The 12508-nt window shown below is 48.9% G+C and overlaps 1 protein-coding gene and 1 long non-coding RNA gene across 24 annotated transcripts in view; one reads left to right on the top strand and one right to left on the bottom strand.

Moving 5' to 3' along the window:
• LOC142046591 (uncharacterized) overlaps positions 1–12508 on the bottom strand; it is a 374791-nt gene that overhangs the window by 227281 nt on the left and 135002 nt on the right. The gene's annotated exons all lie outside the window — the stretch shown is intronic.
• The window catches only part of AFDN (afadin, adherens junction formation factor), a 155800-nt gene that overhangs the window by 47033 nt on the left and 96259 nt on the right, over positions 1–12508 (top strand). For all 23 annotated transcript variants that reach the window (XM_032781188.2, XM_032781234.2, XM_032781148.2 and 20 more), the window contains 2 exons: positions 6682–6751; positions 7739–7857. In XM_032781188.2, the coding sequence (XP_032637079.2) occupies positions 6682–6751; positions 7739–7857 (189 nt within the window). The remainder of the gene's footprint in view (positions 1–6681; positions 6752–7738; positions 7858–12508) is intronic.

Consider the following 12508-nt stretch of genomic DNA (forward strand, 5'->3'; position numbering starts at 1 on the left):
TTAAGATCCAAGGGTTGGATCAGTGTTCACCAGGAACTTGGTGAAAAAGTTTCTCAAGGCTACCCAGGGAGGGAAGGTTTGAGAAGGAAAGTGGGTGTTCCAGACTGAGAAATCTGGATGGTGGCAGCGAAACCAGATCTAAGCTGGTAGTTAAGCTTAGAAGTGTTTATGCAGGTCCCCACATCTGTATCCTAAAGTTCAAAGTGGGGGAGGAACCTTGACACGGTGGCAGAGCGGTGGGATCATTTTAAACTAAAAGTCAGTAGGATTTTTTTCTCCTTTCTAGCTGCTTAGAAAGCAGCTTGAAGGCAGAGGTGTTGAGTTTTTAACAAGGGTCTTTGTTAAGAGAAGGCTTCAAGCTGTGAGGAAGCAGCAGCAAAAGGAATTTACAAGCTGAATTGTTTTTCTTTCTTTCTGCCTCTCGGGTATAGCTAGTTTAGAACGTCTCTGTTAACCAAGCAGCCCTGAGCTGAGTGCATCCCAGTTTCAGTGAACTGCAGAGGGGTGGCCCAGCACAAGAAAGCAGAAAAATGAGTACCAGTGACGCCGCTTAATAAACTAGAGCTGGCCAGACTAGAAGCGACAGAGAAAGAAAATGAACATAAGAGACGGATGGAACTAAAACAATTAGAAATTAGTATTTTGGAGACAGAAAATGCAAGGGAAGAAACTGCCACAAGAGAGCTATGGAGGCGAAACAAAAAGAATGGAGGAGAGGGAAAGAGAGAGAAGCATGAACTGGAATTAGCAAGGGCTAAGCAGGATTTACCAGCCAACCCTAACAACCCTTCTCCAGGTACTGCTTCCCATCCCAAAAAATTCCCCACCTACAAGGCAGGTGGTATACTGAGGCCTTCTTAGAAAATTTCGAAAGGGCCTGCCTTGGGGGTACAGCATCTCTACAGACCAGTACATGATAGAGCTGAGGCCACAGCTCAGTGGACTCTTAGCAGAGGTGGCGGCTGAAATGCCTAAGGAACACATGAACAATTATAAACTTTTTCAAACCAAGGCCAGAATCAGAACGGGGCTAACACCTGAGCATACCTGTCTGTGGTTCAGAGCCCTAAGGTGGAAACCAGATGTCATTTACCCGACACGCCTACCACCTTGGAAAGAATTGGGATGCCTGGATATCAAGAGCAAGTGCTGAATCTCTGGAAGAGCTGTCTTTCCTAATGCAAATGGAGCAGTTCTTAGAGGGTGTTCCTGAGGAAATAGAAAGGTACATCCTAGATGGGAAGCCCAAAACTGTAACCAAGGCAGGGGAGATTGGAACCAAATAGGTAAAAGTGGCAGAAAAGAAAAAAACTACTAGCAGTTGGAGCGAATATCAGAAGGGGCAAACTGAAACCAAACCCTATCACCGAGGGTAACCCAAACCCCCACCTACAACCCAAGGAAAGCCCCAGACACCTTTATTGTCCCACCTCACCAGTCTCCAGCAACCCTCCTTGACCCAGTGACCAGTCAGCTGGGCGATGTTTTAAATGTAATGAACTGGGACATATAAAGGCCCACTACCCCAAGAACCCCAACTGATTACAGTTCATTACACTACAATCACACCAAAGATCCCCAGGCCCAGATGCCTCTCAAATACCCTCGGAGTGAAGGGAAACCTTGAGAGTAGGCAGAAAGAAGGTTATCGTGTGGAGGGACACTGGGGCACAAGTATCAGCTCTCCACCAATCCTTAGTGGATCCCCAATTCATCAACCCAGAGGCCCAAGTGACAATTCATCCATTCATGACAAAATCGTTAAACTTGCCTACAGCTGAGTTGCCTGTCCAGTACAAGGGCTGGTCTGGAATATTTACTTTTGCAGTCTATGACAATTATCCCATCCCCGTGCTACTGGGGCAAGACTTGGCCAACCATGTGAAGCTAGCCAAGAGGGTGGGAATGGGCACACACAGCCAGGCTATGCAAGCTTTCACATCCATCCCTGTTCGTGAGCCTTACACCAGGGCCCCGTCTGTGTTACCAGAGACCCAGACAGAAGTGGTGGAACTGGATCCCCTGCCAGTAACTGCAACAGCCGTAGTGGATCCAATTCCAGAGACCCAGCCAAAGCCTATCGCAGAACCAGAAGTGGCAAAGCAACCAGCACCGGAACCATTGCCGGCACTGACTCCAGCGCTTGCAAATCCATCTACAACTCCAACGCCAGAGGGCACCAGTGGGCCTGAACTGGCAGAAGCAGCAGGTAACCCTACCCAAGAGGCTCAACCAGAGCCTGAAATATCACATAGTGCACCAGCGGAGAGCGGCTCACAATCAATGAAAACAGCCCATCACCTGCATCGCTTCCAGAGGGACCAAGGCCAAGTCCCCAATCCAAGGAGGAACTGATGTCTCCAGCATCAAGGGAACAGTTCCAGGTTGAGCAGGAAGCAGATCACAGCCTTCAGAAAGCTTGGGTGGTGGCACGGAGCATCCAACCACCTCTCAGCTCTTCTAACTGATCCCGGTTTGTTGTAGAACAAGGACTTTTATACAAGGAAACTCTTTCTGGTGGACACTAGGAAAACTGGCGTTCTCAAAGACAGTTGGTAGTTCCAACTAAGTACCGGGTAAAGCTCTTGAGCTTAGCTCATGATCATCCCAGTGGCCATTCTGGGGTGAATAGAACCAAAGACCATTTGGGAAAGTCCTTCCACTGGGAGGGAATGGGCAAGGACATTGCTAACTGTATCCGATATTGTGAGGTGTGCCAACGAGTGGGAAAGCCCCAAGACCAGGTCAAAGCCCCTCTCCAGCCACTCCCCATAACTGAAGTCCCATTTTCTGCAAGTAGCTGTGGATATTCTGGGTCCTTTCCCAAAAAAGACCCCCAGAGGAAAGCAGTACATACTGACTTTCATGGATTTTGCTACCCAGTGGCTGGAAACAGTAGCTCTAAGCAATACCAGGGCTAAAACTGTGTGCCAGGCCTTAGCAGACATTTTTGCCAGGATAGGTTGGCCCTCTGACATCCTTACAGATTCGGGAACTAATTTCCGGGCAGGGACAATGAAAAATCTATGGGAAGCTCATGGGTTGAATCACTTGGTTGCCACTCCTTACCACCATCAAACCAATGGCCTGGTGGAAAGGTTTAATGGAACTTTGGGGGCCATGATCCATAAATTCGTAAATGAACACTCCAGTGATTGGGACTTAGTGTTGCAGCAGTTGCTTTTTGCCTACAGTGCTGTACCACATCCCAGTTTAGGATTTTCACCATTTGAACTTGTGTATGGGCATGAGGCTACGGGGCCATTACAGTTGGTGAAGCAGCAATGAGAGGGGTTTACACCTTCTCCAGGAACTAACATTCTAGACTTTGTAAGCAACCTACAAAGTACTCTCCAACACTCTTTAGCCCTTGCTAAAGAAAACCTAAAGGATGCTCAGGAAGAGCAAAAGACCTGGTATAATAAACATACCAGAGAGCGTTCCTTCAAAGTAGGGGACCAGGTTATGGTCTTAAAGGCGCTCCAGGCCCATAAGATGGAAGCGTCATGGGAAGGGCCATTCACAGTCCAAGAGCACCTGGGAGCTGTTAACTATCTCATAGCATTTCCCACATCAACCCTAAAGCCCTTTTATTCCAGAGAATTAAAGGTTTGTAAATTTATAGCCCAGGGAGGAGATGACGCTGAGTGGCCTGAAGGTGCCTACTACGAAGGAAAAAGTGATGGTGGTGTGGAAGAAGTCAACCTCTCCACAACCCTGGAATGTCTGCAGCAGCAACGGATCAAGGAGCTGTGCACTAGCTTCGCACCAATGTTTATGCAAGTCCCCACATCTGTACCCTAAAGTTCAGAGTTGGAGAGGACAGCAGCTCTGACCGAGATCCCACAAGGGCACAGAGATCCACCAAAAAATCATCTCTATGGAGGCAGCTCTCTGACCCAAGCCCTCCAGTGAGCATGAGTCTTCCCCTCAACCTTTGACTTGGAAAGATAGTGGGTTGAAGAAACTGTTTGGGGAGTCCACTCCCAGTCAAAAAAGAGAGTGGGAAGTTCCCTCAGCAAGCCCAGGAATAGCTGAAAGCGATCACCATCTCACTTGGTTAATATCCTCAGCACCGCTGGCAGCAAGATCATCTGGCACCCATGCCTAATGGCACAGTCAGTGTCCAGTACTGTTTATCGGCTCACAGACCCTTTGGGCACTGAATCTTCGGTACTAAAACACAAGAGCAAACTCCCTAAGATGCTTCTGCTATGTGAGCTGTCATCAGTACCACCAGCAGCATTGACCCACTTGTCACTGAAGAGATTGGTACAGATGAGGTCCCTGTCTCCCTGGCTCCACCACCAAAGCCAGGACATTCGGTACTGGCAGAATTCCATCAGCCTGGTGACCTGGTTATGTTGGAAGTTCCTGATTCTCAATCCCTTGGTACTCGAACTGAGCCATGGCCAATCAACTGAGCCATGACAATTATACCATGCCCCTCTGATGTCAAGTGGGGAATCGGACAATGAGCTAGATGGGGTTTCTCTATACGCCTCCAAAGCTCCATATGGGACACACTATCATCAGGGTCCAGGAATGTACCACCAGATAGCACCACTACCATCTTGGTATAGTCATCCATGAGCACCTTCACCAGGCCCTATGCTTCCGCACTGGGCTCAAGGGCACCAAGCGTCACCTGAGAGCTCCCAGGCACACCCCCTCAGCTGCAGCATTGCATGCCTCAGGATCCAAAGAACTGGAGGAGCAGGAGGTGGATACAGAGGAGCAGATCACACCCAAAGCCGTATCCTCTTCTTTGCTGGACAAAGTGATTATGCCATCACCTCCTTTCATGGTGGATAACTTCCACTTGTTCCAAATACTGACGAAGAGAGTGGCTGACATGCGTATCTTTAACTACTCCAATAATGCAAAGCATCACCAGCTTATTGACATCCTCCATGCTTCATCTACTTCCAAAATCACTTTGCCAATCAACAAGGCCATGCTACACCCAGCTAAGATGGTGTGTCAAACCATGGCCTCAGTGACTCCAACACACAAGTGGGTGGACAAAAAATTGTTTCCTTTGCAGGGACATCACAAGTTCCTATTCACCCACACACCACCAAATTTCATTGTTGTGGATGCTGTGAACTCTCATGGCTGACAGAACCACTCTTAAGACAACACCTGTGACAGAGACTGGAAGGCTTATTCCTCGGCCAACTTACAGTTTCAAATTGCCAGCTGCCAGGCACTCACAGCAAAGTACGACTAGATGAATTACAATAAACTACATAATAACTTTATTGATAAGCTCCCAAAGAGCTCCCGGGATTTCTACAAGGCCATCATCCCAGAGGGGCAACTGGTAGCAAAAACATCTTTACAATCGGCCCTTGATGCTGCTGACATGGCTGCCAGGACCATCTCCACAGCTGTGGTAATGAGAGGGGAGTCATGGCTCCACCTCTCTGGATTCCTGAAGGAGGTGCAGACCACGGTGGAGGACCTCCCCTTTAAGAATGTGAAGCTCTTCTCCAAGAAGGCCAATGCCTCTCTCTTTGAAGGATTCCAGGGCCACTCTCAAGTCACTGGGAATCTCCACATCAGGGCAAGAGAGACATTTTAACCCTCCATACCAACAGAAGCCTTATTCATCCCAATTCCCATCACAACTGATCTATGAGCCCCAGCAGGGGAAAGTTCTCATAGTGAAAGCCATCAGGCTCCCACTCCCACTTTTTCCGGGCAGATCAAGGCTCTGCGAGGTGGCTGTCCACTACTATCTGTGACCATCCACCCATTTGGCCGCTGTTTGGCAGTGTTCCACAGTGCCTGGGAGCATATAACCTCAGAAAGATGGGCCCTAGAGATCATCAGATGCAGATATTCCATCCACTTCCCCTCCGTGCCCCCTCCAGAACACCCTCCTCCATAATCCCTCTTCAGGGACCCTTCTCATGAGTCTACTGCAGCAGGAGTTGATAGCCTCATGTAGTTATGAGCCATAGAACCAGTACCTCAACATTTACAAGGCAAGGGATTCTATTCTTATTACTTCCTATTACCCAAATGGAAGGGAGGTTGGAGACCCATCCTGGACCTCAGAGCTCTCTTACTACTATGTCAGTTTCACCGTACACACACAAACCAAGGGAAAAAATATTTCAATGATTGAAATTCAGAGATAGGCAAAGTAAAAAGAGTGCTGTTTAAGAATTTTTTAGAGTTCCGTTTAAGGATATTTACTTTTTGTCAACATCACATGTCAAAATATACAATTTGTATTTCAGTGGTTATAAAACTTTTCAGTTCCTGAATCTCAACATCTACTGTCATTAAATTTTTTTGTCTTACCACCCTGTAGTTTCCTGCAACTGTGAACATTTTAAATAGATAAAATTTGAAAAAGAGGGTTTAAAATCCACAATTTTGTGCAACTGTGAAAATTTAAATCAATAAAAACAGAACAAATGCTTAACAGTAAACATTGATATTGAAACGTCAAAATTATTAAAAAAAAATGTAATTCTGTCAAGCCTATGTATAAATATTTCCTATCAGTATAGTATTTTAAATACAAATATTAAAGAATAAGGCAATATGGCAGAGCTATTTGTTTGCAGTGTATCTTAGCTATCCTGTACCATTGTTTTTTATACTGCATATTTGTAATTTCTTCTTGAAAGTTACAAGAGGTTTTTTTGGTCTTAATCTTCTCAGGGTTGTTCAGGAAACAACATTTGATCTGGAGGGAGATGTTCACAGTGGAACAGCATTACCAGCGAGCAAGGTATCAAACTGTGGTTAGACTGGTCAAAAATGATTACATTTATAGTTTATTTTCCCTGTTTGTTAATAAAGCTCACCAATTATGAAATACTGTGTGGTTCTTGAGTGGCCCTAGGTAAGCTTTTTGGATGAGTGACTATCTTTTTATCTGTCTGTATAGCATCTAGCATACTTCCCGTTTAAGGAGAGAACAACTTTTTTAGGAAAAGAACTGTAATTTTTAAAAATACTTTGAAACATGTTAGAGGTTTGGAGTATTAACGTAAATTCTGAAAGAAATGGTTTACTGGACAGAGGACAGGTTACACAGTCAAAGGTGCATGAGCAAATGAAGTGGAGAAGAATGGATTGGTAAAGCCACGTGTAAGACTGAAGCCCATAATGCTGATGATGGCTGACCTATAAAGAGAGGGGAAAATGGGTGTGCGCCCTTTTATGCTTCTTTATGATGTATAAAGAACAGCAAGATTTTTTTTCAAAAATAGGAGTGTTGCCTTTTTTTTTTTAACATTAGAAATTCAGGTTCTGTCTAGCTTAGGGGAGGGACTGAGTATTAGAAAACTAGTGAAATAACAGCATATGTCAGAAGTATAAACACTGAGCAATTGAGAGGGGAAGGGATTTTTAATCAGTGTTGAAAAACTTCTGTTTTTTTATTTTATTACTGAGGTTTTATTTAACTTCAGTAACTAACATTTTGAAGAACGGCAGCCTGTTATTCCTGGTTTTAGAATTATTATGTATTAAAACTGTATTAAATACATTGCTAAAAATATGTTTCTAGTTGGCTGTTGTGATGTTTTGAATAGCTAGTATGAACATTTCATTGTGGTGATAACACATGCTGCATTGCTGTCTTCTGTTTTGCAATCTTTTCTGTTCACTGTCCCCGTCTGGCAGCCCTGAAATAATAAGAGTTTTTCATAATGATGAATGTAAGACTTGGCTGATCTAATGCATGCATGATTTGTCTTCCTGTTTGAGTTAGAGCACCAACAGACTGGATGGTGACAGAACTTCTTCAGCATCCAGCACAGCTGAACGAGGAATGGTGAAGCCAATGATTAGAGTGGAACAGCAGCAAGATTATCGCAGGCATGACGGCAGGTAGGAAGTACATCTTCTACCATTTCTAATATTGTCAATTAAACAGTTGTCTTTTTTCTGGAAACATAAAGCAAGGTCTCATCAAGATGTATTGAACTGGTACGTGTCTGCCTGGGGAAAAGTTTTTTTAACCCTTTCCAAAATAAAGGATGAAATTAAGAGAATATTAAAATATCTTATTTTTATTTTAGTTTTGATTTTTCTGTAATTTATATCACTGGCTTTTCCAGGCAAATTACTGTTTTCTGAATTTGTTAGACCATTGTTGTTTTTTTGAATAATTTAAACGCATCTAAAGGAGTATTTAATAGGTACAGAATTTCTTATCTGTTGGTTGGGCTTCCACATTTGTCAACTGTGGGTTGATGTGTTTTTTCTCTCTGAACGTGGGGCACAGCTGTAAGCGTCTTTTAGTCCTTGTAGCAATGCAGTTGGCTGATTTGTTGACAATTTTAGCCTCTAGTCATTTGTCTTCCCTAATTTGTAAAACATTTCTCACAACCTGGTAAAAAAAAAAAATCAAAATATGATATTTGTCTCTGTGAGTCTTCATAAACTTAAGAACAGATTTTGAGTTCTTTTAGTGATGATCCCTGTATGCAGAGCTATCTCTTGAGTAGGGCGGATTGGTGACTGCCCTGGGCCCTGCGCTTTGGGGTGCCCCACGCTTCGATAAAATCATGACTGTCCTGATACTTAGCCCTTTGTCCCATGTCCTGACCGATGTACAGTCTGGACATCATTTGTCCAGATATTCAGGTGAGGGGTGGGTGGAGAAGTGAGACAGGCAGACAAGTGGGGTGAGGATGCGAATGGGGAGGCAAGTGGGAGGAGGGCAAGGAGGCAGGCAGGCGGGTGGACGGCGAGGAGGAGAGCAGCAGATGGATGGCAAGGAGACTAGCGGGGAGGTGGAGGTTGAGGGGATGGGTGGACGGCGAGGAGGAGAGCGGCAGGCAGGTGGATGGGGAGGGAGAGTGGCACGCATGGGAGGGAGCGTGCCAGCTGGCGAGGAGGTGAGTAGCAGGTGGGCAGGCAGATGACGAGGAGGAGGGCAGCGAGACTAGCTGGGAGGCTGATTTGTCCCGGACCCTGCCCCCACCAGGGATGGTCTATATGTGTTGTATTTGAGGTGCACATGCACTGCGTGCATCTAAGACTAGAAGACATTTGCTAGCAGTATCCGCTGGTCCGTGCCTGTAACCTTCTCCTGTGCACCAAACTGAGGGCTTATGTGGAGTGACTATCTCTGCAGTTCCTTTTTACCACCAGTGGTCTGAGACAACTTCTGCAATGTCTGCAGTGTTAGTTAGAATTCTTCAAAAAGTGTAGTTGTAAATATTTAATAAAACCTGTTTTTAACTAACTTACAGTTAGAGTAGTTGAGTAGTCTTGGGTTTGGGGGGTCCCCCCATCTGGAGTGATTAGTGTGCTCAGGTTTCCAGGACTCAAAATCTGAGTGGCCTGCAGCCTAGCTTCTTCTTCGAGTGCTTGCTCATATCCATTCCAATTAGGTGTGTGCGCGCTGCGTGCACGTTCGTCGGAAGAATTTTCTACCCTAGCAACACCCGGCGGGTCGGCTGGGCGCCCCCTGGCGTGGCGCCGTTATGGCACCGAATATATACCCCTGCCGACCCGTCCGCTCCTCAGTTCCTTCTTACCGCCCGTGTCGGTCGTTGGAACAGTGGAGCGCGGCTTATCCTTTCTCCACTTCCCTAGCGATTCACCTGTTCTAATACTTTTCTGTATATAGTTCTTAGTTATAATTGTAGTCTGTACTTCTAGTAGTAGTTCGTTAGCATAGTTAGTGTAATTATCTTAGAGAGTCGGGGTTTAACCCCTCCCCTCTCCCGGTGCCCAGGCTCATGCCTGGTTCACCGGGCTTCAAACCGTGCTCGGCCTGCCGCCAGCCGATGCCAACGGGAGACCCCCATGACTCTTGCCTGAAGTATCTGGGGGAATCCCACCTTTCGGACAAGTGCCGAATTTGTAAATCTTTTAAGCCGCGGACGAAGAAGGAGCGAGACTTTCGCCTGCGGCAGCTCCTAATGGAAACGGCCCCGGGACCGGCACCGTCCGCGCTGGGGAGAAGTACCTCTTTGGCACCAGAGAGCGCTGGTACCGACAAGACGCGGAACCAGCCATCAACGGTACAGAAACCAACTCGGCACCGCTCTCTCTCCCCGCGTGCCAAGAAGACCAAAGCTCCTGCGGCCCCGATACCTGCACCGCAGTTGGAGCCTCAGCCTAAGCTGAGTCGCCCAGCACCGACACCGACCGCGGCACCAGCAGCGTCAGCACCGTTGATTCCACCTGTGCAAGAGCCGTTGAGTCCGGTGCGTGACAGCTCCCCGGCACGCGCCGAGGTAGAGCTCCTCATCCCTACCATGCCGGAAACTTTTTCAACGTCGAGGGACCTCATTGCGCTCACTGAGCCTACCCTGCCCCAACCCCTGGTGCCACCGGTGCGGGTCATCGCATCAACGGGAAAGCCTACACTAATCCGGCCACCCTCTGACACCGGGTGCAGACGCCATTTGAGATCCAGGTCCCGACACCGCTCCCGATCTCGCCGTCGGTCCCGGTACCAATCGCCTTCTCGGTACCGGTCGTACTCGCGGTACCGCTCCAGATCTCGCTCGCCGGACTGGTACTCCAGTCACTGGCCAGCTTCCCGGTACCGCTCCGGCCACAGTCACTCGTGACATCGAGCTTTGCATTCCTGGTCGACCTCCCGGCACCGCGCCGGTCCCGGTCCAAGTCTCGGCACCGATACGCTGCCCGGTACCGCTCTCCGGTGGGGCACGACTCTCGGCACCCTGGGCCTGCAGCGCCTCCGCACGGCCTTTCAGCCCCGCCTTGGCCTTCGCGGCACCCGTCTGAATCCTCGCATGCAGACAGCACTGGCTATGGGGACTCCGAACTACAGGGCCGTTCCAGGGATGGTACCCACAGCACCGAACAGGCACCTCAGTGGTCGTTTTGGACGCCGTGGGCGTACCACCAAGCTCAGGGCGATAACACGGAGGCATCTCATTCCGCCCCGTTGGAGCACCGTGTGCCTGAAGCGACAGTGAGCCGCCCCCCTCCAGAGGAAGCAGAGGTCTCGGCTGTAGCTCAGGACCCTCCGGTGTTCCCGGACCCTGAGGTTCCGCAGGATCAGGACGCCCTACAGGACACGGTCCTTCCTGGCTTGTCATCCTCCTCCCCGGACGAGGCAGTGGCTGGCTCTTCGACATTGGGGCCACCTCCGATTGATCTCCGCGCCTACCAGGACCTTCTCCGGCGGGTCGCTTTCAATATCAACCTCCCACTGGAGGAGGTCCCGGAGGTTGAGGACTCCGTTATTGATATTCTTTCGGCAGACACTCCTACCCAGGTAGCCTTGCCTTTCATCCGCACCATCCAGGCCAGGGCAGACACGATCTGGCAGTCCCTGGCGTCGATTCCACCTACGGCCAGGGGCGTGGAGCAGAAATACATGGTACCCTCCAAAGGGTACGAATACTTATACACGCACCCGGCTCCGTGCTCTCTGGTCGTCCAGTCGGTCAACAAGTGGGAGCGCCATGGCCAGCAAGTCCTGGCACCAAAATCACGGGAGGCTAGGCGCATGGACCTATTGGGCCGTAAGGTCTACTCCGCCGGGGGCCTCCAACTACGGGTGGCCAATCAAAAGGCGTTGCTCAGCTGATACAACTACAACACTTGGCAGTCGGTCGGGAAATTTGCTGAGCTCATCCCGCAGGACTCCCGGCCGGAGTTCCAAGCTTTCATCGAGGAGGGGAAAAAGGTAGCTCGCACATCCCTGCAGGCCTCTCTTGACGCGGCGGACTCAGCGGCCAGAACAGTAGCCTCTGTCAGATGCGTCAGATATCGTGGTTACAAGTCTCGGGTCTACCCCCCGAGCTTCAACACACAGTTCAGGACCTTCCCTTTGAAGGCCAGGGGCTTTTCTCCGAGAAAACGGACCCGAGACTCCAGAGTCTAAAAGACAATAGAGTCATTATGCGGTCCCTCGGAATGCACACTCCGCAAACGCAGCGGAGATCCTTCCGGGCCCAACCCCAGCGCCCATATCCCGCTCCCAGGCCTCGTCTAGACTATAACAGGAGGCGTGGTCTTGGGAACCGAAGGCGTCAACCGGGTTCCCAAGGGGGCAACAATAATGGTCCTGCCAAGCCATCAGTGGGCCCGAAACCGAAATTTTGAAGGTGCGCCCGAGAGCAGAGCACCAGTTCTTGCCCAGGATCCTCTTTCGTTCTCCAACCACCTTTCCTCCTTCCTCCCTGCGTGGGCTCAATTGACTTCCGACCGCTGGGTCTTACACACGGTGGAATCTGGATACCACCTCCAGTTTATTTCGTCCCCTCCTTCCCACCCACCCTGCCCGTCCTATTTCAGGGACCCCTCTCACGAGCAAATCCTCTGGCAGGAGGTTCTTACGCTCCTCTCCATCGGGGCGATAGAGGAGGTTCCGGAGGAATTCAGGGGCAGGGGATTCTGCTCCTGTTATTTTCTGATCCCCAAGGCACGAGGAGGCCTTCGACCCATCCTAGATCTGCGCGGCCTCAACGTCTTTCTAAAGAAGTTGAAGTTCTTCTTCGAGTGCTTGCTCATATCCATTCCAGTAGGTGTACGCGCCGCGCGTGCA

This window comes from Chelonoidis abingdonii, chromosome 3 (assembly GCF_003597395.2).
Source record: "Chelonoidis abingdonii isolate Lonesome George chromosome 3, CheloAbing_2.0, whole genome shotgun sequence".
Lineage (NCBI taxonomy): Eukaryota > Metazoa > Chordata > Testudines > Testudinidae > Chelonoidis > Chelonoidis abingdonii.